The sequence below is a fragment of the Elaeis guineensis genome, chromosome 3 (assembly GCF_000442705.2).
Source record: "Elaeis guineensis isolate ETL-2024a chromosome 3, EG11, whole genome shotgun sequence".
NCBI classification, from domain to species: domain Eukaryota; kingdom Viridiplantae; phylum Streptophyta; class Magnoliopsida; order Arecales; family Arecaceae; genus Elaeis; species Elaeis guineensis.
In genome coordinates, this window is record NC_025995.2 from 88,499,754 (window position 1) to 88,527,744 (window position 27,991).

The following is a 27,991-nucleotide window of genomic DNA, read 5'->3' on the forward strand; positions in this document are numbered from 1 at the left end:
GGAACAAAAATATGAGCACGATAGGATATCACTCACTTGGGAGAGATTTCAGGATGAATTCTTTGACAAGTATTTTCTCCAAAGTGTCAGAATACAGAAAGAGCAGGAGTTCATTCACCTGAAACAGGAGAACAGATCCATTGCAGAATATGAAGCTAAATTCACGGAGTTAGCCAAATTTGTTCTAAGATTAGTTGAAATTGAGCAAGACAGAGTACACAAATTTGAAATGAGACTGAAGACAGAAATTAGAAAATAAGTTGTACCCTATGAGCTAACTACTTATGCCTCAGTTGTGAACAAAGCCCTAATAATTGATAGAGAAGTTAATGAAGCTCATGCAGAGCGAGAACGGAATCAGAAGAAGAGAAATAGGTTTGGTGGAACTCAAAGACGAAATCAGAACAATAAGGGTCCAGCAAAGAAGCCAGCAATTGATAAGAATCGTGAGAATAAGGCAGTTAGATATTCGAGATGCGGTCGAAGAGAGCATGAGTCTTCTAATTGCCCATGGAATACTGGTTCTTATTTTAGATGTGGACAGAAAGGACACAAGATTGCAGATTGCCCCCAGATGGATGAAAATAGACCCACACAAACAAAGGATGGAGGTCAAAGGCCGAAAACTTAAGGAAGGATCTATGCACTCACACAACAGGATGCTCAGGCCTCCAATGCTGTGGTGACAGGTACCATTCCTGTATCTGATATTCATGCTTCAGTTTTGTTTGATTCTGGTGCTACACACTCCTTTATATCTACTACTTTTATTAGACAACATGATATAGTTTGTGAACCCATGAAAACCAAATTATATGTTGAGACACCAGTAGGTGGTATTTTGAGTACCGAAAGTGTGTGCAAGTCATGTAGTATCAGAATAGGAGAAAGAGAATTATCGATAGATTTGGTGGTCCTAGATATGCATGATTTCGATGTCATTGTAGGAATGGATTGGCTGGCTACTTATCATGCCTCTGTAGACTGTCATAGAAAGAGAGTGAATTTTCACATACCGAAAGAAGTAACTTTCAGTTTTGATGGAAGTACAGGAACCATCCCTTCACGTATTATTTCATTTGTGCAAGCTAGACAGATGCTAAGAAAGGGATGTAGAGGTTACCTAGTATCAATAAAAAATAAAGAACATGTTGAATTGAAGTTACAGGATATTCCTATGTAAATGAATTTTTGGATGTATTCATTGATGATTTAGTCAGACTACCACCAGACAGAGAAATTGAATTTACTATTGAGTTGGCATCCAATACCAGTCCGATTTCTAAAGCTCCTTACAGAATGGCCCCCATGGAGTTAAAAGAGTTAAAAGATCAATTACAGAATTTATTGGATAAAGATTTTATAAGGCCTAGTGTATCTCCTTGGGGAGCTCCAGTCTTATTTGTGAAGAAGAAAGATGGTAGTATGAGACTTTGTATCGACTATAGAGAGTTGAATAAGAATACTATCAGAAATAAGTATCCTCTACCTCGAATTGATGATTTGTTTGATCAGTTGCAAGGTGCACAAGTCTTTTCTAAAATTGATCTTCGTTCAGGGTATCATCAGCTAAAAATCAAAACAGAGAACATACCAAAGACTGTATTTAGAACTCGTTATGGATATTATGAATTTCTAGTGATGCCTTTTGGGTTAACCAATGCTCCAGTAGCCTTTATGGATTTAATGAACAGAATATTCAGATCCTATCTTGATAAATTTGTTATCGTATTTATTAACGATATCTTGATATATTCAAGAAGCAAATTGAAGCATGAAGAATATTTACGGTGTGTACTACAAATATTGAGGAAAGAAAAGTTTTATGCCAAATTTAAGAAGTGTGAATTTTGGCTGGATAAAATAGTCCTTTTAGGACATCGTATCTAAAGATGGAATTTCTGTAGATCCAGCAAAAGTGAAAGCTGTGATACAGTGGAACAGACCTACAAATATCTTCGAGATTCGAAGCTTTCTGGAAATGACAGGATATTACAGATGATTTGTAGAAGAATTCTCCCGCATAGCCGCACCTTTGACTCATCTTACTCAAAAAGGGGTTAAATTCGAGTGGACCGAAGATTGTGAACAGAGTTTCCAAGAATTAAAACAACAATTAGTTTCAGCCCCTATCCTTACTATACCAACAGGAGATGAAGGATTCACAATATATAGTGATGCATCTAAAAAGAGACTCGGCTGTGTATTGATACAATATGGTAAGGTAGTGGCCTACGCCTCAAGACAATTGAAACCATATGAATAAAATTATCCAACACATGATTTGGAATTAGCTGCAGTAATTTTTGCCCTAAAAATTTGGAGACATCACTTATACGGTGCGCAGTGTGAAGTGTTTATTGATCATAAGAGTTTGAAGTATATTTTAACGCAGAAAGAATTAAACATGAGATAGAGAAGGTGGTTAGAACTATTAAAGGATTATGATTTAACAATCCATTATCATCCGGGAAAAGCTAATGTTGTTGCTGATGCCCTTAGTAGAAAATCTGTGGGAAATTTGGCAGTTTTAATTACACATCAAAGTCAATTATTAAAGGATATAAGAAAACTGGAATTAGACATCCGAATATATGACTCAACAGTACGATTAGCTAACATGAGGGTTCAGCCAACACTCATTGAAAGAATTACAGTTACCCAGAATGATGATCCACAACTAATGAAAATAAGAAATTCAGTGGAAGCTGGTATTCAATTGGAATTCAAGATACATGAAGACGGTTCGTTGAGGTTCGAAAATAGGATTTGCGTACCCAATGATTCAGCACTCAAGCATGAAATACTTTAGGAGGCACATCAGACTGGTTATACAGTTCATCCGGGAGGTACTAAGATATATAGAGACTTAAAGAAAATATACTGATGGAATAATATGAAGAGAGAGATCGCTCAATTCGTAGCTCAATGTTTGGTGTGTCAACAAGTTAAAGCTGAACATCAGAGACCAGCGGGACTACTTCAACCTCTTGATATTTCAGTATGAAAGTGGGAACATATCACTATGGATTTTGTAACTGGACTACCGAAGACTCCAAGTAAAAATGATGCAGCCTGGGTGATTATGGATCGATTGACAAAGTCTGCACACTTTCTACCAATTAGAGTTGGATTTACTTTGGAAAGACTAGCAAAGTTATATATGAAAGAAATTGTAAGGCTACATGAAATTTCAGTGACCATCGTATCGGATCGAGACACCAGATTTATATCACAGTTTTGGAAGAGCTTACATAAGGCATTAGGAGCAAAATTGAACTTCAGTACAGCTTTTCATCCACAGACTGATGGTCAGTCAGAGAGAACTATTCAGATTTTAGAAGATATGTTGAGAACCTGTATTTTGGATATGAAAAGTTCATGGGATGAGCATCTACCTTTGATTGAGTTCACTTACAATAACAGTTATCAGGCTAGCATTGGTATGGCACCTTATGAAGCATTATATGGTAGAAGATGTCGATCGCCGATTCACTGGGATGATGTTGGTGAGCGAAGAATATTGGGTCCCGAACTTGTTCAACAAGCAGTCGAGAAGATTCAATTAATTAAAGAATGACTTCGGACAGCACAAAGCAGACAGAAAAGTTATGCAGATAACAGGAGACGGAAATTAGAATTTCAAGTCGATGACCATGTATTTCTCAAAGTATCTCCTTCAAAAGAAATCTCAAGATTTGACATTCGTGATAAATTAAATCCTAGATATGTGGGTCCATTTGAGATTTTGAAAAAAATTGATGAGGTGGCTTATCGACTTGCCTTACCCCCTTCATTTGCAGGAGTACATAATATTTTTCATATTTCTATGTTAAAAAAATATTTACCAGACCCAAGTTACATCGTGAAACTTGAACCAGTGCAAGCCAGAAAAGATCTAACATATGAAGAATATCCGATACGGATCGTGGACCGTAAAGAACAGGTGCTGAGACGTCGCAACATTCCTTATGTCAAGGTACAGTGGAGTCAACATTCGAAAAGAGAAACTACTTGGGAGCTAGAGGAAGAAATGAAGTAAAAATATCTCCAGCTCTTCGAGACCACAGGTATGAAAATTTTTGAGGACGAAATTTTTTTTTAGGGGTGAAGAATGTCATAGCCCAAACCCAATCCCAATCCAGCAAGACCCAAGCCCAAGAAAAAAAAAAACAACAGAGAAAAAAAAAATCGGGAAGAAGACTCCCGATAGGAGTCTTCTTCTCCGGCAAGACCAGGGTAATTTGGGAGTCCTAGGACCTCTCGAAGTCCTAGGGCCCTCTCGAAGTCCCGGCCAAGGAAGGGCCTTGCCGTCCCCTGTTCCGACCTGGAAGAAGCCCGAGAAGAAAACAAAAGAAAAAGAAGAAAAAGAAGAAAAAGGAAAGAAAAATAAGAAAAAGAAAAAAAAAGGGAGAGAGAGAAACTTTCTCTCTCTCTCTCTCTCTTAGATATTTTAGGATTAATGAAATTAATTAAAATAATAATAATAATAAAATAAAAATAAATAAATATAATTAGGGTATCTATGGATTAGTCTGAAAATCCTGGATGCTGTCGTCAAGTTGATCCTCATGGGGATATTAGATTTTTAATAATTTTAATTATTTTTAATTCGATAAAATTTTGATTAAAAATATGATATTTGACGTATCAGGTTCAGAGAAGAATTTTTGAGATTTCTAGAATCCCTAGTTTGGATTTTCTTTTGAGGTAAGTAGTGTTTACTTTTATTGAATTTATCTGGTAAATTATAAATTCTGAATTAAATAAATTTATGCATGCTTGTGATTGAAATTATTTATTGACATAATTATTGAAATTATTTATGATTAAAGTTAATTGTAGAAAATTATTTATGATTGAAGTTATTTGTTGAACAATTATTATGATGATGTATGATCATAAAGAATGATATGATTGATTTGACTCGAATATCATTTATTTATATTATTTTTAAAAATAATATATGAATTGAAAAATAATATGAAATTGATAACCTGACTGTGTTGAGGACCCCGCCAATGGGGGCATATACGTTGGCAATTGATTGTCCTGAGGATTTATGTCGCCAGCGAGACCAGCGACATGTCGCCAGAGAGACCAGCGACAAACCGCCAGCGAGACCAGCTGTTCCAAAGGACTTGGCTGCCAGATGATTCGCAGCCCACCGCAAGCAGATACGCAGTATTATGACCCTGCCACAGGGATAATATGGTCATAGTCATGGTTGGTAAGAAGAACTTAAGAAATTGATGAATTTAAGATGATAAGCATAATTTAAAATTATGATGAATTGAATTTTATATATGATTGATAGTATGATTTTGATTTCATGAAATTACATATTGATTTTGTTATTATCAGTAAATCGATATGTATAGTATTATTTGCCTGACTTATTCAGTTAAAGGTATACACTGCTTACTGGACTGTTTAGCTCATGATGAGTTTTATGTTTTTCTTACAGATCCAAAAAATTAGCGTGATGCGGGATTTCAGTTGGAAAAGCGATTAGAGATGGAGTTAGCTCATTGATTTATGATTTTTTTCAGAATTGATTCAAGACTTTTATTTTTTTTAGTGTTGACTTTGTCAGACAGTTATTTTTTTTTTTGGACACTGAGTTTTGATTTGTTACTTGAAATAAGGTTTGATTTATTAAAAGTTGAAAAATTAGTTAACTTTATGTGTAAGATATCATGATGAGATGCCTTGCATATTTATGAAAAAATTTTCTATGAGTATGCGGCGGTTGCCATGACCCTCGATTCAAATCTCAGATCGGAGGCGTGACATGCATATTATCAACCAAAATAGAATTATCGAAACAGAATTATAAACATATATATTCGGGTATGGATTCGGATATTACCCATATCCGTAGGTTCGGATAAGGTTCGAGTTCAGATTCGGGTAGAAAATAGCCCTACCCATACCCATGCTACAGTTTTTGGGTTTTACTCAAACCCGATCAAACCCTATTTTTAAGATTTGATTGGATTTGGATAGGGTGCATACCCATCGGGTTGGATCGATTTTGCCATCTCTAGTTGAAAACTTCTTCTAATTAATTAGAGAAAATGGGAGTTGCTTTCTACGTTTAAGTCTCTCTTAAATGAATTGTTTACTTCATAGCTCAAATTTACTGATCAAATTAGAGAAAAACATTACAACCTGGTTTTTGGCACATGTTCTGAATGCCAAGGCCCTTATAGTGCAATGAACATGTTTTATTCAATAGATGGAAGGATTTGTAAATGTATATCTCTTGCTTCACCAAAAGAAAATCTAAATATAGGAATGAAGGAAGGCGCAATTGCTCGTGCTGAAAGTGTGATGGATCCGGTGGTGTTGAAAAATTTTGGGGCAGCATCCCCTAGGGTTTTGGTATAAAAAAGAAACAATTCTTTTAGTACATAATCCGCTAATTTATGAGATGCCATGCAAACGCGACATACAGAGAAGACACACGTAGTCATACATGTTTGAGTAGTTAGAGCAACTCGGTTTTATAGGTCATATCCTTAACATACTCTTGAAGCAAGTTTTATTTTTGAAATAATTGAAGCCAGCCACATTAAAGATGTACAATGGAGTGTTTCATAGACGCTATTAAGGTTATTTTACGATGCTAATAAGCATCGCCAATAACCTTTACGACGCTTCAAAAAGTATCGCCAAAGCGTCGCCTATGTAAGAGTGGAGACGAAAAGCGCCGACGCTTTTTAAAAGCGTCGTTATTTTTTAACGACGCTTTAAAGCGTCGTAAAATTAAGTTATAACGGCGCTTTTTAGCGTCGTTAATGATAACGCGTCCTCCACTCTACCAAGATGCTTTTTGAAGCGTCGGCTGTTAGGTTTTTAGCGACGCTTATAAGCATCGTTAAACTTGTTTTAACGACGCTTATAAGCGTCGTTAAATATATTTTTAACGACGCATTAAAGCGTCGCAAAATTCAATTTTAACGGTACTTTTTAGCGTCGTTAATGACTCCGCGTCCTCCACTCTACCAAGATACTTTTTGAAGCGTCGGCTTTTTTGTCTTTAACGATGCTTATAAGCGTCGTTAAAATTATTTTAACGACGCTTATAAGCGTCGTTAAAGGTTTTAAGAGAAAAAAAAATATAGGTTTTATATATAAAAAAAAAGAATACATACATTCCTGTACAAAATTATATCAATTATTCTAATATAAACCTGTACAATCACCACCATTCACACCGTACAATCACCACCATTCACACCAAAAGCAAACTTAAATAGCAAATTTAACCAAACCAAAAGATATTATTTTATATAAATAAAAATAAAGTACTAATCGTCCATTACAATCAAGAGTAATATAAATAAATATAAGAATACAATAAAAATAAAATAATGTCAATCTGCAGGTGGATGGTCGTCGTTGTCTCCACGTGACGTGCCACTGTCTCGACGGGTGCCTGATGTGCCAGGAGCCTACAAGAAACATATCAAAAGCATGATTTGCATATCTATAAATAAAAATATATAAATTATTAAATTAATATAAAAATATATATTTAATAATATGTGTTTACCTGAGATGGACCATACATCTCTAATAAAGATGTAAGCCAATCAATCTGTCCCCTCATGGCCTGCATCTCGGCACGGCTCTGTCGCATCTCCTCCATCTCAGCGGCACGACTCTGTCTAATCTCCTGTATCTCTGCCTCGAGTCTGCGAACGCATGAATCCTGAGCATCTGCTGCAGCATGCTGCATATATCTACTAACCTCAGATAACTGAGTGGGGGTGACTCCTACTCCATAACCCCTCACTCGGCCGTAGCGCTCTGGTCCCATCAACTCTGTGAACACCTCGGCCTCGATACGGCTCTGCTGCGTAGATGCTGCGGACTCGTCGTCACGCTCCGCAATGAGAGATGTAGCCCTCTCCTGTATTTATTTTGAAAACAAGAGTTATACATTAATAGCTAACAAAATTAAATTTAAATCATTGCAAAAAATAGAATATTAATAATACCGTACATATAAATCTCTCGACTCATCTCGAACAAAAGTACCATCCTGATGAGTATGAGTCATCCGATAAAACTCCACTTGTCCGGGTTTCCTCCCATGCTCATCCACCTACACCAATAATTTCAATTTTAAGCAAACAGTTATAATAATTTAAAAAAATATATAAGTATCATGATACAGACATGGTCCACGATACATAATGATATTAGTTATATAAATATTTTAACATAAAAATAAAAAATTAATTATAAAAATTTAAGGAACATACAAACTCCTGTCGGAGTCGTGCATAACTCTTCGACCCCGATGTATGAGGAACAGACTGAGCTGCTCGTGCAGCTCTACCAATAGCAGAATAAGTCTATAAAATAAAGTAAAGAACTTGTTATATGTATAATATATAATAAAAATTAATATTTTTATAAAATATTTAGAAAAAAAGATAATAAGTAGATAATATACCTGTGCCCTCTCGGAGAATCAATAATGAACCAACTCCATCCACTGATGAGGGGGTACATCAGGAGGACAATTCCTAGCAACCTCCTCCTCTGTCATACCCTGTCTCATATAGTCCTTCTTCAATTGTGCTCTATATTCTTTCCATTTGCGGTTGAGAGACTTCATTACAAAATCATGAGTGGATGGAGGGAGAACAAACTTGCTATATAAAAAAAAAAGTTAAATGAAGTAAATTATATAAATGATTAACAATTAATATACAGTATGAACATCAATTCATCACCTCTATAACTCGGAGGAGCTCAACTTTGTATGTTGGAAGCATGTCATTCTATTTTGCATAGCCCAACGGACATAGCTGAGGCCTCCGAGCAACGGTCCCCAAAAATGAAGTCAATAAGCAGGCAGCTTTCTTAATTGACTGACCTAGCTGATTGCACTCCACAACAATCCTCTTGCCCTCACGCATCTGCCACACATCTCGTACTACTGTGGATCCGCGTCTGGGGCGTACTCTCCCGGATCCGTCTGCAAAAAATACATAAAAGTAACTATATCATAAATATACATAAAATAAAATAAAAATAAAATTACATGAAAGATAATATATACCCTGCACGTGTATCTCACCATCTGGCTGATGAACAGGAGGATCGTGCTGTGCTGATGATGAAGGACAGGGCTCAGAATGCTGTGCAGCTGAACTGGCCTCAGGCTGCTGTGCTGAAGAAGATGTACCGACCTCTGTCTGTGAAAACTGGAACTGCACACCAGCATATCGTCCCCTGCGACGCATGATGTCACCTAGCATTTATAAAATAAAAGGTAGAATCAGTTAATATATGGAGTAAAATAACATAATAATTAATGTAAAATATATACATCATAAATAATTATTACCAGTAACAATCAAGCAGTAGTGTTTCCTTCAAATTCTGTTCTAACCAACGTCGTCGTAGCATTTAAATCATCAGCTGGCACAAAATTATAGGGCATACATTGTGTATAAGTGTTATCGTCATCATCTTCCACTTGATTTTCCATATCATATAAGTCTCTAGGTTTTGTTTTGATGACAGTAAATCAATCTTTATCTTTTGCGTCTTGTACATAAAATACTTGACGAGCTTGAGATGAAAAAATGAATGGGTCATCCTTCAATAACACACCAGTGTGTATCAACCTTGAAAAATTTACAAGTGTAAATCCATTTGCATCTTGTTTCAAACCCCTTGGTGAGTTTATGTCTATCCAATCACATCTAAACAGTACTACTTTAAATTTTCCATAATAATCCAACTCATAGATATCTTTAAGTGCATCATAATAGGATTTTCCATCCGCTTCCACCATAACACCGCTATTCTGTATTTTTCTAAATTTCTCCCGTTCTCTAGTATGAAATTTAAAGCCATTAATTATGAAACCGTTATATCTATTCACAATCTTGTTAGGTCCTCGAGCAAGAGCTATTAGTTCATCTGAATTATTTGTCTCCATCATCTTTGATACCTAAAAAAAAATGATATGACGAAGTGCTGTTGAGTTATCTGATATTAAATATATATCAAAAATTAATATATTTTATAATTAAATATAAATCACACCTGATTCGAAAGCCACATAGGAAATAATTCGACCAACCATCGCTGTTCAATCCTTGCATTAGGACGAATGTTATGATTGGCTCGTCTCTAATAAATTAAAAATTCACCGTATAAAATATAAATATATCATTTAGAAATTATATCTAATATAAAATTTAAATTTTGATGTCATTCCTTAAATATACTAACCTGCGATGGTCAGATATTATGTCACTATGAAGTAACACATAACGATGTGCTTGTGCTAAGGATTTTTGATCAAGTACAATACTTTCAGCTCTTCTCAATAATTTTTCAGCAGTTAAGAACATATACAGTTCTGCATTCTCCACAAAGTCATTATGCCGTTGAGGTCGACTAAAAATAGTCTCTACACCTTGAAGATATCTTGAACAAAATGTCAAACATTCATCCGCAATATATGCTTCAGCAATCGAGCCTTCAGGATAGGCTCTATTTCGCACATAATCTTTAAGACGCACAAGATACCTTCAAGAATTAAATATTTATTAAAATATCAGTATGCTGTTGTTTCTAATAAAATTATCAAAAGATTTAAGGTTTGCAATAATACCTCTCAATAGGATACATCCATCTATAATGTACCGGTCACCAACTTTAACTTCTGAAGCTAGGTGAATGAGCAGATGTACCATAATAGTGAAAAATCCAGGAGAAAAAATTTTTTCCATCTGGCAAAGTGTAATTGCAATATCGGATTCTAACTGATCAAGTTTCCGAGGATCAATAACTTTGGAACATAATGCCTTAAAGAATGACGATAATCGAAGTACAATTATAACAACTTGTTTCGGCAATGACGATCTTAAAGCTATTGAAAAAATATCTTGCATCAATATGTGACCATCATGACTTTTAAGATTTGAAAGTTTTCGATCCTTTAGATGCACACATCGTGAAATATTTGATGCATATCCATCAGGTACCTTGATACTTTTCAAAACTTCCAAAAAATTATCTTTTTCTCGAGCAGACATTGTGTAACATGCAGAAGGCATATAAATTCTATCATTAGCAAGTATTTTAGGATGAAGTTCCTGTCGGATATCCATTTTTTTTAAATCAAGACGTGCCTTCATGTTATCTTTGCTCTTTCCATCAAGGTTTAAAAATGTTCCAAGTAAATTATCGCAAACATTCTTCTCTATATGCATGACATCAAGATTGTGCCGAATAAGATTATGTTTCCAATAAGGTAAGTCAAAAAAGATACTTCATTTTTTCCATAAATGTTTACTGGGCTGTTGTGTAGATGCTATCTGTGTGTCTTCTTCATTTTCATCCTCGAAATAATTGTCTGGATCTTGAAACACCTCTACATCTATAGTACTGATACTGACTTCCTCTGGTAACCCTTCGTGCACTGAGCTTTCAACATCATCCCTTCCTCTTTTTTTAAAGGATTTTGAGTGCTTACCATAGCTGTAATTGATGCCATCCATTTGTCTATGAACATCAATTCCAGAATGTGGAATAGGGGCACATCCCAATTCTATAGTACCATCAAACAAATCTTTCTGAAATCGAAATGGATGATTTGCTTCCAACCATCGACGATGTCCCATGTAATAAAATTTACCTCCATGTTTTAACCAAATTGAATGTGTTGAATCTCCACAACAAGGACATGCGATCCGTCCCTTTGTACTCCAGCCAGATAAATTGACATATGTTGGAAAATCATTAATAGTCCATAACAAAGCTGCCCGTAGTTTAAATGTTTGGCCGTTGGAAGCATCAAATGCATCAACACCCTCCCACAACTGTTTCAATTCCTCTATTAAAGGCTGTAGAAAAATATCAATATCATTGCCTGGACTCTTATCTCCTGGAATAACCATTGACAAGATAAGTGATGATTGTTTCATGCACATCCACGGTAGCAAATTGTAAGATATCAAAACGACTGGCCAAGTGCTGTAGGTAGAACTCAGGGTCTGAAATGGATTGAAGCCATCAGAAGCTAAGCCAAACCTAACATTACGAATATCAGAGCAAATCAGGATGCTATCATCAAATGCTTTCCATTGAAGACTATCTACTGGATGTCTCAACATTCCATCCTTTGTACGTCCTTCATCATGCCATCTCATTGATGAAGCTATTTTTGATGATGCATAAATCCTTTTCAATCTAGGTATAAGAGGAAAGTAACGCAATACCTTGGCCGGTTTTTTTTTACTCCACGTTGCATCCAATTCATTCAGTACATCGTCTCGATCTTCTTTTTGTGTTATCCATCTTGAAGATCCACATACATTGCATGACTCTTGATTAGCGTTTTCATCCCGATATAACATACAATCTTTCGGACAACTATGAATCTTTTCATATCCAAGATCCAATTCCTTTACTACTTTTTTGGCTTCATAATACGATGGTGGTAAACGAGTGCTTTCTGAAAATGCATCATTTAATAACTTGAGCAGCATGGTAAAACTCTTTCCAGACCATCCATTCAAATATTTTATATGAAATAAATGTACAAGAAAAGAAATCTTAGAAAATTTCGTACAACCCGGATATAATTCTTCGTCTGCATCTTTCATTAAGGTGTGATAACGAGCTGTCTCATCATTAGATGTATGTATAGGCTCCTCAACATGCATACGTTTCGTATGCGTACATCCATCAAATATCCCAACTGTTTCTTGTATACTACTAGATTCTCCTAAATTTTGAACACCAAATCCAAAAGCATCTGTGATCAAACCCCTTATATCATCATCTCTTGCAGAATTATCTTGTAGGCTAGTGGATCCAAAATGAGTCAGGGGTTGGTTACATGATGATGGCAACATAGATTCTCCATGAAAAATCCAGTCGGTATAACCTCTTAAAAAATCATTCCATACCAAATGTTCTTCAACATTTTGTGGATCTAAAGAAGAACTATTTACACATTTCCGACATGGACATAAAATCTTTCCATTCAAACTACTTTTCTCCATACCAAATTTAATGAAGTCATGAACTCCATCTAAATATTCTTTACTATTCCTTGGTTTATTTATCCAACTTTTATCCATTGTAGGATAAAAATGATCGAACTTGCAATTTATCTAAAAATAAAAAAAATTATACAATCTATATTAATGCAATGAGTAAAAAATATCAGTCATTTCATAAAATCCAAAAAAATAACAGCTAGATAAAGTTTACATAGTAAATGCTTGCTATCATCAACTAATAGGTAAAGGTCCTATCCGATTCAGAAAATACATTAATTCTATAAGTCAATTACAGAAATCAAATGATATGTAACAAGAGCCGAAAAAAATTTCGGCAGTATTTTTCCTTAGTTCTCCCGTATAGGAGAACAAAAGGAAAATACCATCCAAAATTTTTTTCGAACCCTCAGCATACCATTTGATTATGGTAATGACCTATAGAATTACTCATATTTTTCAAACTGTCCATACTGGACAATCAATTGATCAATGTACATAATTCTTTTATCCGTACAAAAATAAATAAATGTACGGATACAATAGAATATGTACATTAATCAAAAGATGGATCTATGTTTCTATGCAATGCAATTTTTTTTAAAATTAATTCATAATTAACTTGATTTAATACCTGATATTAACTTGGGGAGTAACGGACAAAGAAACTTGGTCCAGCTTAATCCAGATGCTTAGTCTTCATCAGCCACGAAGATAAGGATAACGTAGGCCACACGATATCAGGGTCCAGCCACATAACGAGCGCCACATGTCAGATAAGCAATCAATCAGGATTCATGAAACTATGAAATTATCCATTCATCAACCATGTATCACAACCTTAATTAATTGTACTATATATTTTCGGGCGAACCTCATAGAGAGATACTAAGAGGGTGTGGTTGTAAATTGATCTAGCTCTATATCATTTATTTGATGCTATACATGTTTACCATATTTGATAATTTAGGAGAGGTGTGGATGAGGATGATCATGACTTATACGTTCGCTCAACAAGTACATATGAACCAACCATCATTCGATATTAGATTTTTTATTTGCTTGTCATTATCTTTAAAAAATCTCAATATTATTCTGGTTATGTGCTATCATGTGCTGGTTTTCTGTTCTTTTTCACCCCTCTTTTTAGATCATGAAAAACTTATTACACCAACCAGTTTTTATAATTAATTTTCCAAATCATGTCATTTTATCCTCTATCTAGGCCAAACAAAATCGAAATCTAATTAGCATATATTTAATTGGTGCTAGTTTTCTATATGTATATGATTAATTCTATCATCAAGAGCTATAATATATTAGCTTTGCTGGTTGGCACCACTCCTGTGTATAATATTTTTTTATTTTTATATTTTTGGTAAGAGCTAGGTTGAAGTTCAAGTCCTCATGGTGGTGGCATATCTTCAAAAACTGATTCCTTCTTTGAACAATCTACTATTTTCACTAAATTATAAATATTTTATCGCTGCACAAAAATGATCATTACCACCGTCAACATGATCAAAAATAACAAATAATGGCGACATCATATACAGCTAATTTTGTATAATTCAAAATTTTTTGTGAGTGATAACTTTTGTGCATGTAGTATTTTTTCCTTTTTGACTGATTATTTCTGAATAATTTTTTTCATAATTACAGAATAGAATATTTTTCCCCCTTTTATAGGACTTGTCAAATTTATTAAGAAGCAATTTTTTTTTTGATTGGAAAAAGACATGAGCTTTTATCCAAAAAAAATATGAGAAAAAATTTTTTTTTTCTACTATCGTCTTTCTAACTTTCCTAAATTTCGAGGGGAGGTCAAATTTTAATATTCATGTTATTTCTATTTGATACATCAATGCAACTATAAATAGGTTAAATAGGTCAGTAATTTAAATAGGTTGATCTCACCTATTTACTAAATAGATTAAGCGGATTAGGTCAGATCAACTATTTAGTAAGGTTTCATCTTTTCTTGACTCAACCTATTTAGACTGACCTATTTATGACCCAATCCGATACATTTGCTACCCCTACTCCAAACCATTTTGATGCTGTACCATCTCGCCATCAAAAGCTTTCCAACACTATACTAGCTCACTATCAATCATCCTAATGGTATGCTTTTATATATGACTTTAAGCAGTGAGCGAAATCTTCAACCAATCAAAATTGGCAATCAACTAGGAACCACTATTGATCTTGTAGAGAGACCCACTCTATATTGGGCCGTATCTAATTTGAGCCATCATGGACCAGCCACTTGGACCATTAATCATGCATCGGGAATATGTGAATGGGGTGGAAGATTCCCAATGGGAGTCTTTTTCCTCCCCAAATTTGGCAAGGATCAGAATGTTTAGGGCTTATCAGAGCTCTAGATCTCGGCTATAAACAGGTCGTCCCTCTTCCTCTTAGCTCGTTGACTCAATCCTCGATCAATCTACCAATGAAAGCGATGTGATATCTTTGATATTTGGTCGGATGTTTCTAGTGAGTTACCCTTAGTTTTCATCAAGAAAGAGATCCAATCATTTTATCGGAGACGAGTTATGGCCTCTGAGCCTCTTTTCCTTTCTTTATTCAAGTTCTTTGATTTGCCTACTAACTAGACGATTGACCTATTTAATCAATAAGGACAGATATTCCCAGAAAAAACTGCGAATAGTAGTACCTAAAATAGTATCAAATGGGTATGCATCAAACATAAACTCGATCAAAAAAAGAAGGAAATTCGAAGAAACCTCCAAGAAAAGATGTTCGTTCGATAGAATCGAAATCAGAACAGATTGTCGAAAAAATGGAACAAGATGGAGTTCGTTCGGTAGAATCACCTGCGCTCGGATCAGAAGGAGAATCGAGCTCGCTATCCAAAGAGCTCCCTCGCCGCGCGCTTTCTTGGAGAAACCCTAGCTCTTTCCAAGAAGCGATGAGCCGTGGGAGAGAAAGGGGAGGTGTTCGAATGGGCGGTGAGGTGTGGACGGCGGGTGCGCGTGGACGGCGGGTGCGGTGCCGGCGGCGGAGATGGGCCGGGGTCGGCAGAGGAATGGGTGGAAATTAAAGGGGCGGCGGTAGATAGATTAGGGCACGGGAGGATGGGGGTCTTAAACGAACCTAACGACGCTTTTTAGCGTCGTTAAATAATGACGTAAAAAAGTGTCAGTATTTTCTTTATTTAACGACGCTTTTGCTAAAAGCGTCGGCATTGACAGTGCTCAAATTTTACGATGCTTTTAAGCGTCGTTAAAAAATGACGCTTTCCAAAAGCGTCGGCAAAAAAAAATCGGTAATCTACTATTTTCTTGTACAATTGAGTGTTTCATAGAAACTATATATGATCCTACCAAATTGCACTAGCACGAGAGAAGGAATACAATAATAGTTTTAAAGGAATCACAGTCTCCGCGTACTCCTTTCTCATTCCTCTTAATTAGATACATAATCATTAGATACATCAGTCCAATAGCCAGAAATTAGCATGGAATTGGGAAGAATTTTTAGTCTGAAAACCTGCTCTTCAAAGAATAAAGGTACTCCTTAAACTTTCCATGTTCTATTATCATTCACTCCCACATCTTGACCTATGACACCTCAATGTTTAAACAAGCACTTGGCTTAATTTTGTCTTCTAGATGTGCATAAAGCCTCTCCAGGAATTGGATACCTGCGCATGTCTCGGATAACGAACAACCAAACTAAGCTATGTTTCCATGGGCCCGGCATTGCATGGCCTTTGTGAAGATGACGTGTCACATCCATGCACGTCCACTACTTTTATTCGAATGACCCACGAAAAAACGGCATCGTGCGTGAATTGTGGACTCCAATTTGAGAGGATCAAGGAAGTTAGAGGGATCCGTGGTATGGTGCAACAAGTCAACTTGGATTTTAATATCGCACTCACGCTCCTCCCTCCTCTATGTTTTCTTTCATCGTTAGGGATCTGGAACCTGGCCACTGCATGAAGAGCAGAGGAGGAAATATAATGTTGGTCTCGCAACAGAAGGTTAGTCTTCCATCAACCCTGATTGTTCCTTTCTTTTTTTCCTCTTTCCTGCCTTCTTTTTCTTTTATGTTTCCTGTATGTGCTATTACAATGACGAAATCTCTTTGATTTGTTCTTGTAATGTAGGCATATATATTTATTTTTGAATATATGTGAGGCATTCAAACTTTTATGTAGTTAGGTGTCCTCTGATTTCATTCTTTCACAACCTTCTCTTGCAAAAACTAAGATAAATGCTTGCAATCTTTGGTTTCAAGTAGGAGAGATGCATAGGACTGGAGTACTGAGAGACTATACCTTGTAGTTAGGGTCCACGGACTCTTCCATGTCCGTGGACCCCAACAACAAAATAACAAGATAACAAGATGATGAAATTGAGAATGCAAAGTGAAACCATTTATCATGAGCTTAACACCCACTCATCTAAAATAACATAAACTTCACGACAGATTTTTCCTTCCTTTTTTTTTTAATTCTTATAAACAGCTCAAGTCCAATCCTTCTCCCATATCACTTATAGAGAAAATCTACAAGGCGATTACATCCTTATCATAGCAGCAGAAAGGACATTTAGGAGTGAAAAGGGATTATGTCATTTAGTTGTATCCGGTTCAAATTAGATTAGAATAGAAATTGGTTATTCGGCTAGATCCGGATATCTATCAATAAGTATTGCTATATTTGCTGCCCAACTAGCCTAGACATGAACTAGGAGTTTAGAATGCGGCCAACACTTTTCTTTAAACTTATTGTTAGGTTATTGATGATTAACTCCTTTCCTCTATTTGCACGAAGGATGGATTTGAGGATACTATAGATAAATCTTCTATCCATCCTTCCTTGTATTTGATGAAATATAAGAGTTGGATGGAAATGATTCCCTTCTATTTAATATAAGAGAAATAAAAAGAGAATAAATGATATTTATATGATATTTTTATTAAACTATCATTTGATAAACATATTATTATTATTATCAATTTATAATACTTATATATACTAAAAAAAGTAGGACAATAAATAAATTTATAATCTTTATAATTTGTAATTATACAAAAAAATATAAAAGCTTAATTTTAATTAATTAATTTATAAATAATTTTATAAATTAATTATATTTGGATTAACATATTCACATATATTAATTATATAAACAACCCATTAATTTATAATTTAATTTAAATAGTTAATTAATTTTACATAAATAGTTAACTAAAAATAATGAATATAAATTGAAACATAGGAGACAATTCTAATCATTTATGTATAACTACGGAAGTTGTGTATTAAAATTAAAATAATTAATAATAAAATTTAATAGTGTGGGTAAAATAAAAATATAAATAAATAAAATGAATGAAAAGATGAAAATATTAGAATTTTATCAAAAAGTTAATAAAAGATAATTTTGTTAACACGATACTCACCCCTCATAGGCTCCATTCGTCTTTTCTTGTATCCTACCGATTTAGATTGGTAGTCAAGATTGATATGTAATTTCATTTTTTTCATCCTTTCTAAAATTTTTTAAATCAAATAGTGGATAGGATAATTCATCCTTCCAAACCTGTCCATCCTCTTTCATTATCCCACCTAAATACAGAGCCAGTAATTGCACCAACTCGACCAATTGATATATCAACAGCCACCTCCATGTGAATTTTTAAAAATGGTTTTCTTATTGTAGATTTCTTATTTGATTTATGTAGGGCAAGGGATATGATATAAAGGAAGCTTTAGTGTATGCTACTTCTAGGCAGCCTTTGTATGTCTACATGCTCATAAAGAATTCAGACCTTCAATGATGATTGAGGTCCCCATTGTCTTCACAAGATTGATAAGACATTCTAAGGTTCCACTTGATACTAGGCCAATGGGACTAGGATTGTTTATCTTGAGCTTTGAACTCATCTTATCTTGAGCTTTGAACTCCTACTTTGCTGTTCTTTCCCATGTTTTGTTTCTTTGTAATTTGACCTACCACTGTAATCCAAGCCAAGCTACAGCTGGGTTTTTCTTCACACTTTAATCTTTCAATGCAAGTATCTTCCTATTAATAAAAGCTAGGCGGCCGAATTTTCAGTCTCCTTTTCATCAGATTAAAAAAAAATATATGCTCATGGAGGTCATAAGGTCTCAGTTCAAGTTAGAGACTATATAGCAAATTAAGTTGGGACAGTATCTTTAGTTTTGGATAACTAATCTAGTGTGTATATATATATATATTAAAATGAAGGTTTCTGCATTGGCAAAGCCTCCATTTGACATGTTTATCTATCTCGGCCTCCTCTTTGATGTGGACACCGATGGCATAATGGAAAATCAGGGTGAAGGCCTTGATCTTGGACATCTTAAGAGAGAAAAACTTGAAGTCAGAGATAGTGGTGAAGGGGGCAATGACGGTCTTGGCGATGCTTGGCTGGCTAGCGAGGAAGATGGTGCCACCAGTAATCTTGTCCTCATGGATGAGCTGGAGTATGAGGCCAACAGCTTTATGGATGGACTACTGGTCGATCATATCCTCAAGGATGGCGGGAGTCTTCAGCGCAGAATCGAGGCCCAAACCATGGATATACAAGTGGATACTAATACATTCGATCTGGATGAAGTCCCGACTCTCTGAGAGCATCTTGAACTCTACTATGGCAGTAAAAAGAGAGGAGAGAATGAGTTTCGGAAGTGAAGAGTAAAACAGATGGAAAGCCTGGATGAGGGTCTCAATTTTGGATATCTTGAGAGAGAAGAACTTGAAGTCGAAGACGATGACAAAGGGGCTCTCCTGGCCGAGGGACTTGGCGAGGCCCATGGTAATGACGGTCTTGCCATTAATGCTGGGCTGGCCAGCAAGGAGGATGGCATGGCTAGCAATCTTGCATATGAGTTGGAGGATGAGGCTAGCAGTCTTGTGGTGGACTGTTAGCCTATCATGCCCTCAAAGATGGCATGGACATCCAGAGCAGAATTAAGGCTCAGACCGTAGATGTGCGAGTGAATGTCGATACGCTTGATCTGGATGATGTCTCAATTTTTCGAGAACCTCTTGAGCTCCACATGGCAGCAGAAAGGGAAAAGAGAGACTAAGCTCCGGAGGTGAAAAGCAGAGAAAAACAAATGCTAATACGGAAGAAAGGTGAGGGTTTTAGAAAAAACTAGGTGGCAAGAGGCTCATGGGAATACCAAATTTAGAAAAAAATAAAATAGCATATAAATAGCTTATAATCCATACTATACATAAAATATATATTTTTTATTATTTTAAATATTTTTTAAATACATATAGAATTGATATTAATAAATCAATAAGATAATATATATTTTAAAAGAATTGCATCTCATATATGGTATGGGATTATAAGCTAGTTAAGTTATATAATAAGGACGCATTCCTTCCATGCCATTAGACTCAGTTCCATAATATTAATAATAATAAAACAATAGTTCCAGTACATATAAACTCTCCTAATTATTTTATTTCTTAAAAGTATTTGATGCTTGATGAAATCTCATAGCGTGTCGACATACAAAAAAGTAGTATGAATATATTATATATACGTAAAACTGAAGTATAGAGTGATGATCCTATAATGATATCTTCCTGCTATTAGTTCTTAGACATTATTTTTCTCTAATTTTTTGAAACAATCGTGGCAAGCTTATTTGTTATACTTTAATAATTCTAGACCTATTTAATCTAATCTTTCTACATTTTGTATGAGTCATTATGTGATTGTAAATTCAAATATAAATCAAACTCGACTGAAGTTACCAAAACAAATCCATCTAAGGCCAATCATATTCCAACTTTCAAACTGAGTAGGTTACTTTTGGACTCCAACAAGCCTAGTCACGAAAGGAACTAAATCCACAAACCCTAGCCAATGAAGAGAAGCACAAAACCTATTACTTAAGCCCATCAAACGTCATCTTCCAAGTCCCAAGATTTTTCCATGTCCCAAGTAATAATAAGCCTATAGCTGCCTCATAGCAAGCCATCTCATGGCCACTCAATAACATCCAATGACAAGTCACTTCATAGGCAGTTTATACTCACTCCATATCTGCCGACAACCACCTTTTGCTGGACTTCCAAGCCAAGCCCTATCCATTACCCTTCAAAACCAAATGCCATGCATATACATCTGAACTAAGAAGCTTTCAGCCATCCCAGCTCGACGCTTAAAATACATCATGATTTATATTAAAATATATTAATCAAAATATTTTTTATCTAAAAAATTTTTGAAAGAAAAAATATATCTTTTTCTGTGTGATATTTTTTCATACACATACTAAACTTTCACTGAAAGAGAAAATATATCTTTTCTGTGTAATATTTTTTCATGCACATACATATATTATTTATGCATGCTTGGGAGGGTAGTTGGAATGTTATTTTCATGAAAGAATAGAAGAAAATCCTTCCTTTTCTTACATTGGTGATTAGTAAGAGAAAAAAAATTTTTAAGAAATTTTTTTTTTAATTTTCTTTATCCTAATCCCCAATCCTAACTTCCAAAGCTTTGTTGAGAATGGCTCAAAGCGATGATTTCATTTTCTCAACCCAATCATAATAACCGAGGCTTTCCTCTTCTTTTATCTCTCTTCTGTTATCTTTTATTTTTCATCTGAGATATGTCAGAAATATTTTTCATATCATATAGTTGATAATATATCTTAGATTTTCATAGCATATCAAATAAGTTACTTGTATATATTCGGATATCTTTAATCACTATATTATGACCAACCAAATATCGTAATCTTAGATCAATACAGATTAGATTATCTCAGGATTTAGATCACTATTGATCCTAGATTATCATGGTGATTCCAATTGGATCATCAAATGCCCTTTGCAAGAATTTGTACTTTTTGTGGTGTCTAAAGGTGCAATTCTCGGAAAAAAATATGAGAAGGAAGTGCAGAAGAAAATGATGATAGTATCATACACATACACGAAGTGTTGAAAAGAGCTTACTTATATTTTGCATTGTTGCTGTTCCACGTGTATATACATGCATCATGTAACATAATGGAACCATTTTAACTGACGGGTAATAACACCTAACATTATTCGTGCTGAGCTTTAGGAACTTAGAAACACAAAAAATTGAATACATGTCAATGATGGAGACTGCATAAATAATAGGTCATCATGCACCCCGCACTTAAAAGAAAAAAAATTATATATTATGCTTACGAAGAGATAAATTAAGCCCATATAAAAGAATAAAAGCTTCCGACTGTATTTACATCAAAAAAAAAAAAAAGAGCCAGTAAAAACCAGTCCCACAAAGACTACTCCTAAACTTCACCACATAAAAGCAACTAATCAAGCATTTGCTTTCTTAGTTTTCAATCCTTCACATCTTTCTTCCAAGCATATCTGATAATAGAAGCAGTCAATCACAGAATAGAAGCAACCAGTCACATCTCCGTCACTTCCTACTAGAATCTGGGTTGCTTATGAAATTATCATTTGACTGATTGTCCTGTGGAGCTTGGAAGACAGTATTCTGTTGCGGAGGAAACACTTCTGCAATGTCATCCCTATCATCGACACTCGTCTGCTCTCCAAATACACTCGGGTCCGGTCCAAATATACTACGTAACTGAACCTCTAGAGGATCTTCTGGAGGTGATGAATAGAGTGATTCGGAGATCATCTGTTGATTTTCAAATCCAAACTCTGAAGTTTGAACCCGATCTAGAGGATCTTCTGGAGGTGACGGATAGAGTGATTCGGAGATCATCTGTTGATTTTCAAATCCAAACTCTGAAGTTTGAACCTGATCTAGAGGATCTTCTGGAGGTGACGGATAGAGTGATTCGGAGATCATCTGCTGATTTTCAAATCCAAACTCTGGAGTTTGACCAAGTTGATACCCGAGATCAATACTTCGCATGGAAGGATTTAGAATGTCCTGCTGAAAGTTCTGAGCACTTGGATGATGATCACCTATATCATCGGAGCTGATGAAACCCGTGAAATCATTCGGCAATGACATTGATGGTGCTTGTGTGACGCTACCAGTATTATAATTAGCATGACCATCCATATCATAATAATTCACATGACTACCATTATTATTGTGAATAACTTGATAATCTAGTGGTTCCACTTCTCTACCATCATGTGGAATCTGTTGAACCTGAGATGTTCCTGGTTTTTCAGTAGACCGGCTAGTGGTGGCTTGTTGGGCTTTTGGTGGCCCCTCTGGCTCCCCACTGTTCTCCTCATCAGCTCTTGGCTGCTTTTGCTCCCTAGATTGGCTAGTGCTGGCTTGTTGGGCTTGTGTTGGCTCCTCTGGCTCGCCACCTGTGTCCTCATCAGCTCCTCGCTTCTTTTGTATGGTACATAAAACCCAGTCATCCAACTGTAACGAAAAAAATACAAAAATAAAAATAAAAAACTAAAGAAAAATTAAAAGCTAGTATGACTGAAAAAAGACCCAAAAAAAAAAAAAAAAAGAGTTAAGTTAATTAGTATTGATGATATCAAAGAAAACGTATTATGGACCTTCATTGTGCCATCAGGTCTACGAGGACGGTTGGAACGATCTTGATTGATATATTCATACATGATCCAGTCAGTCTTGCTTCCTTTTCCAGCCTTCCCAGTGTAGAAAACCAAAGCTTTTCGTACTCCAATTTGTTCACCATCGTGTATGATTTTTTTCTCAACACCGGTGGCTTTCCAATATCCATCAACTGTTTTACGATTGGGTCGAATACCATTTGGATACTTGCGATCTCTTGGGGTGAAGAAGTACCACCTGTTGTCTCCACAATGTTTAAATTTTTCTGCATCAAATATCAGAAATAAAAAGCTTGTCATAAGATCCAATATTTAACATATAAAATATAAGAAGAATAAAAGAATGTCATAAGATCCAAATATTATACAAGAATAGAGGAATAGAAGCATACGTCAATGGTTTGAAACATGGCTGGCTTCCATAGGCTGAGACGGGTGCAAGTGATTTCAGTGATAAAATTAGAGGGACGCAAGTGATTTCAGCGATAAAATTAGATTCTTGATTAGATTATTAATATTAATAAGAAAAGGCATAATCATGTTTGGACAATAAATATTTGGCATAAATAATTTAATAAAAATATTGATATTTAATCTAATGGAAAGATTTTTTTTTTACTAATTCTACTACCAGTCCATACTATTGCTATTAATAGCATACCCATCATATAAATAAAATGTAATAATAAATCAGACAAAAAAAAATACACTAGAAAACAATCAACACAGAAGATGATGTTCAACAATCTTCACTATATTTGCATTAAAAAAAAAAAATTAATGTTCAACAATCTCAACTATATCGCTGAAAAGGAAAAAGTAAATATAATTGTAAAAATGAATAACTTACCCACAAGTTTTGCTGGATGATATTCATATAGATTGACATCATTAAAAATATCATAAAACAATGGAAGGTTCACAATCTTTCCTTAAGTAATAAATGCAAGCTCATGATTATAAGGGTTGAAATGAAATCCTAGAGGGAACCTGGAATCAGGACCCCAAGTGATTTCCCTGACAAAATTGGATTCTTAATATTAATAGGAGAAGGCATAATCATATCTGGATAAGAAATATTAGGCACAAATAATTTAATAAAAGTATTGATATTTAATTTAATGGAAAGAATTTTTTTTTAGCTAATTCCACTGCCAGTCCATACTATTGCTACTAATAGTATATCAATCATATCAATAAAATGTAATAATAAATCAGACCAATAAAAAAATACACTAGATAATAATCAACATAGAAGATGATCTTCAACAACCTCAACTACATTTGTGATAAAAAAATATTTTTAATATTCAACAATCTCAACTATAAAAAGGAAAACATAAACATAATGGTAAAAATAATTAACATACCTACAAGTGTTGCTGGATGATATTCATATAGATTGACATCATTAAAAACATCGTAAAGCAATGGTTCGTTTGCAATCTTTCTCCTTAAGTAGTGAAGTATAAGCTCATCATCACGAGGGTTGAAACGATATCCTGGAGGGAATCTGGAATCAGGACCCTGTCTGGTATCTATCACTATGTCCTCCTCTTCTTCATTGCCCTTGTCCATGCTACTCTCGGGATTCGAAGCCATGCTATCAGCCATCAATGGATCCGAAGCTACATTGTCAGCCACGAGGGTTATAAAAAGGGTCATAGATTAAAATAGAAAAATATGAAGATAGTGGCGTTTTTGTGTGAGCAACAAACTTTGATTTTATATAATGGTTGATATAACTCCTAATTCCTCTCCCCGTTACCTCGTAGCTTCGAATAAAGATGACAATTGGGTCGAATCCGATCATAAATAGATCGGATCAGAAAATCGTCAATCCAAATCTGATCTATTTATTAAACGGATCAAAAATTTAAACCTGAATCCGATCTACTTATTAAACAGATAATCCGATTCGATCCATTTAATTCATTTATTAAATAGATCAAATTAGATTAAATAGATTAAACAGGTTAAACGGATTAAACAGGTCGAGTTAAATAGATCAAAAACAGATTAAACAGATTTTAAACAGGTTAAATGGGTCTTCAATGGGTTAAACAGGTTAAATAGGTCGGATTAAATGGGACAAAAATAGGTTAAACAGATTAAATGGGTTATCTGATTCAATTCGACCTGAATATTAAACGGATTAAACAGGTCAGATATCTAAAACTTCATATCCGATTCAATTATTAAATGGATTAAACGGATCGATCCGTTTATGACCCAAATTTGTTTAGCCTAAATCCAAACCTATTTATGGAGGATCAAATACGAGTCGGATTGATGGGTTGGATCATATTTTGTCAGTTCTAGCTTCGAATAGGTCTGACGGGAATTCCTTTACCTTCCCCCCAAAAATAAAATTTCATAACTTTTTTGAAATAGACTATATATTCTAATATTCTACTGAAAAAACTATATATTTGAGTACGTCTAGATTAATAACACATGCGGATTCAGTCCTCTCTAATTCCATTAACAAGAGAGAGAAAATCAAAAAAATAAATCCAAACATCACCACTCCACTAATGATGCGTGATGTCGTGATTCATGGACTTTGATGGGGCATCATCTGGGTGACCCAATTCTAACTAATACTCACCTATCCCTTTAGGCAGCAATTAGGTCCAGCTAGGCTGGATAGGGATTGGGCCAGCATTAGATCAAAAAGTTGTTAATTTGGATGCGGTCTATTTATAAACAAATCAAAAGCCCAAATCCAAACCTTATCTCTACTTTTTTAAAATAGATAACTTGAGTTAATCCATATAAACCATTTAATAAATGGATAATGTCAAATTAAATGAGTTACATATATCTTAAATAGACTAAATGAATCTTAAATGGTTTAAAAAGGCATCTAACTATTAAAAAAGTCAACACATGTTTAAATCTAAATGTCATCACTCCACTCATGATGCGTGATGCCATGCTTAATAGATTTTGATGGGTCATCATGGGGATGACTTGATTCTAATAAATACTTATCTATCCATTAAGGTAGCAATTAGGACCGGTCTAGTCAGATAGGGATTGGATCAGGATTGGGCCAAAAATATATAAATTTGAATGCAGTCTATTTATAAACAAATCGAAAGCCCAAATCCAAACCATATCTCTACTTTTATTAAATAAATAATTTGAGTTAGTCTATATAAATAATTTAATAAATGGATCGAGTCAAGTTAAATGAGTTAAATAAATCTTAAACAGATTAAATCGATCTTAAATAATTTAAAAAAACATCTAAGTATTAAAAAAGTCAAAACAGGTTTAAACATTTAGGACTCTAAATCAAACCCTGCCAATTTAATGCCTAGGTATGAGTGAATAATGCATTGCTAAAATGGATTCGTGGCCACATTAGCAATTTAATCTCTACTGAGGGATAGGCATAAAAGAAATAATAGTATTTTCTTAAGAAACAAAAGTACCATATATTCACACTACAGAAAATCCTCCATGCATTCGAGCGTGGGTTCATCTTTATTCACCGAAGGTGAAGGAAGCCATCGGAGACTTTGTGCAATGATGTAACGAGGCTGCTTAGAATTTTGGTTTATATAATTAAGGATAGCAACGGGTCGGATATGGGTCGCAATGATCAATATACAAATTTGTCTTATAATTAAAAGCCTCGTACCTGCAAGTAAGTTAGGCATTGTTTATACGCTAAAAATGGTTCATGACCATATTAACAATTTAAGCTCTGTTGGGGGATAGGCATAAAAGAAATAATGGTATTTTCTTGAGGAAGAAAAGTATCATATATTTATACCGTAGAAAATCCTTCATGTGTTCGGTCCTAGGTTCACCTCTGCTTTCCAAAGATGAAGGTAACCATCAAAGACCTTGTGAGAGAGTTTCTTCTCTTGCCCTGTAATCTAATGATCTTAGGAAGCCTCCTAGAGTCTTGATTCGCATAGTCCTTATTAATTTTCCTATCTTCGTTCATGAGCTCATGACTTGTTATATTGTGGTCATCTTAGAGTCTTGATTCGCATAGTCCTTATTAATTTTTCTATCTAAATTCATGAGCTTATGACTTGTTATATTGTGGTCACTGCATTAGCCCTTCAACTCTGTAGTTTTTTTTTCTTTTTACTCTCTCTTTCTCCTATCCTATTTCTATTTGTATAAACTTCTCTTTTAATAAAATTTGGGGGAAAGCTTTTGCTTCTTCCTAGTTACATTCAAAAAAAAAAAAAAAAAACATATTACCAATTTTAGTGATAGGAGGAGAGGCTGTAAAATATTTGATCTCCCCTCACAATAAACCTAGATGGCACTACACCTTATAAAATATTTACAAGGTGTGATGTGTATCGGTTCGAGTTGTATCTTTCATACGAAAAAAATGATGGATCTTTTTCCACGGTGCCAACC

General features: G+C 34.8%; 1 protein-coding gene across 1 annotated transcript; it reads right to left on the minus strand.

Moving 5' to 3' along the window:
• Positions 1–22,426: 22,426 nt before the first annotated feature.
• LOC140856097 (uncharacterized) lies at positions 22,427–25,192 on the minus strand. The gene is made up of 3 exons (XM_073253260.1): positions 24,967–25,192; positions 23,579–23,862; positions 22,427–23,435 (listed from the first exon to the last, which is right to left on the minus strand). Exons 1-3 carry the CDS (start codon positions 25,172–25,174, stop codon positions 22,497–22,499), a joined length of 1,431 nt encoding a protein of 476 aa, XP_073109361.1. The 5' UTR covers positions 25,175–25,192; the 3' UTR covers positions 22,427–22,496.
• Positions 25,193–27,991: the final 2,799 nt, after the last annotated feature.

What these genes read in the sequence shown, in the direction of transcription:
- LOC140856097 (XM_073253260.1), bottom strand. Translation starts at nt 25,174, where the DNA reads ATGGACAAGGGCAATGAAGAAGAGGAGGACATAGTGATAGATACCAGA. An exon ending in TCATCCAGCAACACTTGTAG is followed by an intron (nt 23,863 to 24,966) that starts GTATGTTAATTA and finishes TATTTGATGCAG; the next exon opens with AAAAATTTAAACATTGTGGA. An exon ending in GACCTGATGGCACAATGAAG is followed by an intron (nt 23,436 to 23,578) that starts GTCCATAATACG and finishes TTTTCGTTACAG; the next exon opens with TTGGATGACTGGGTTTTATG.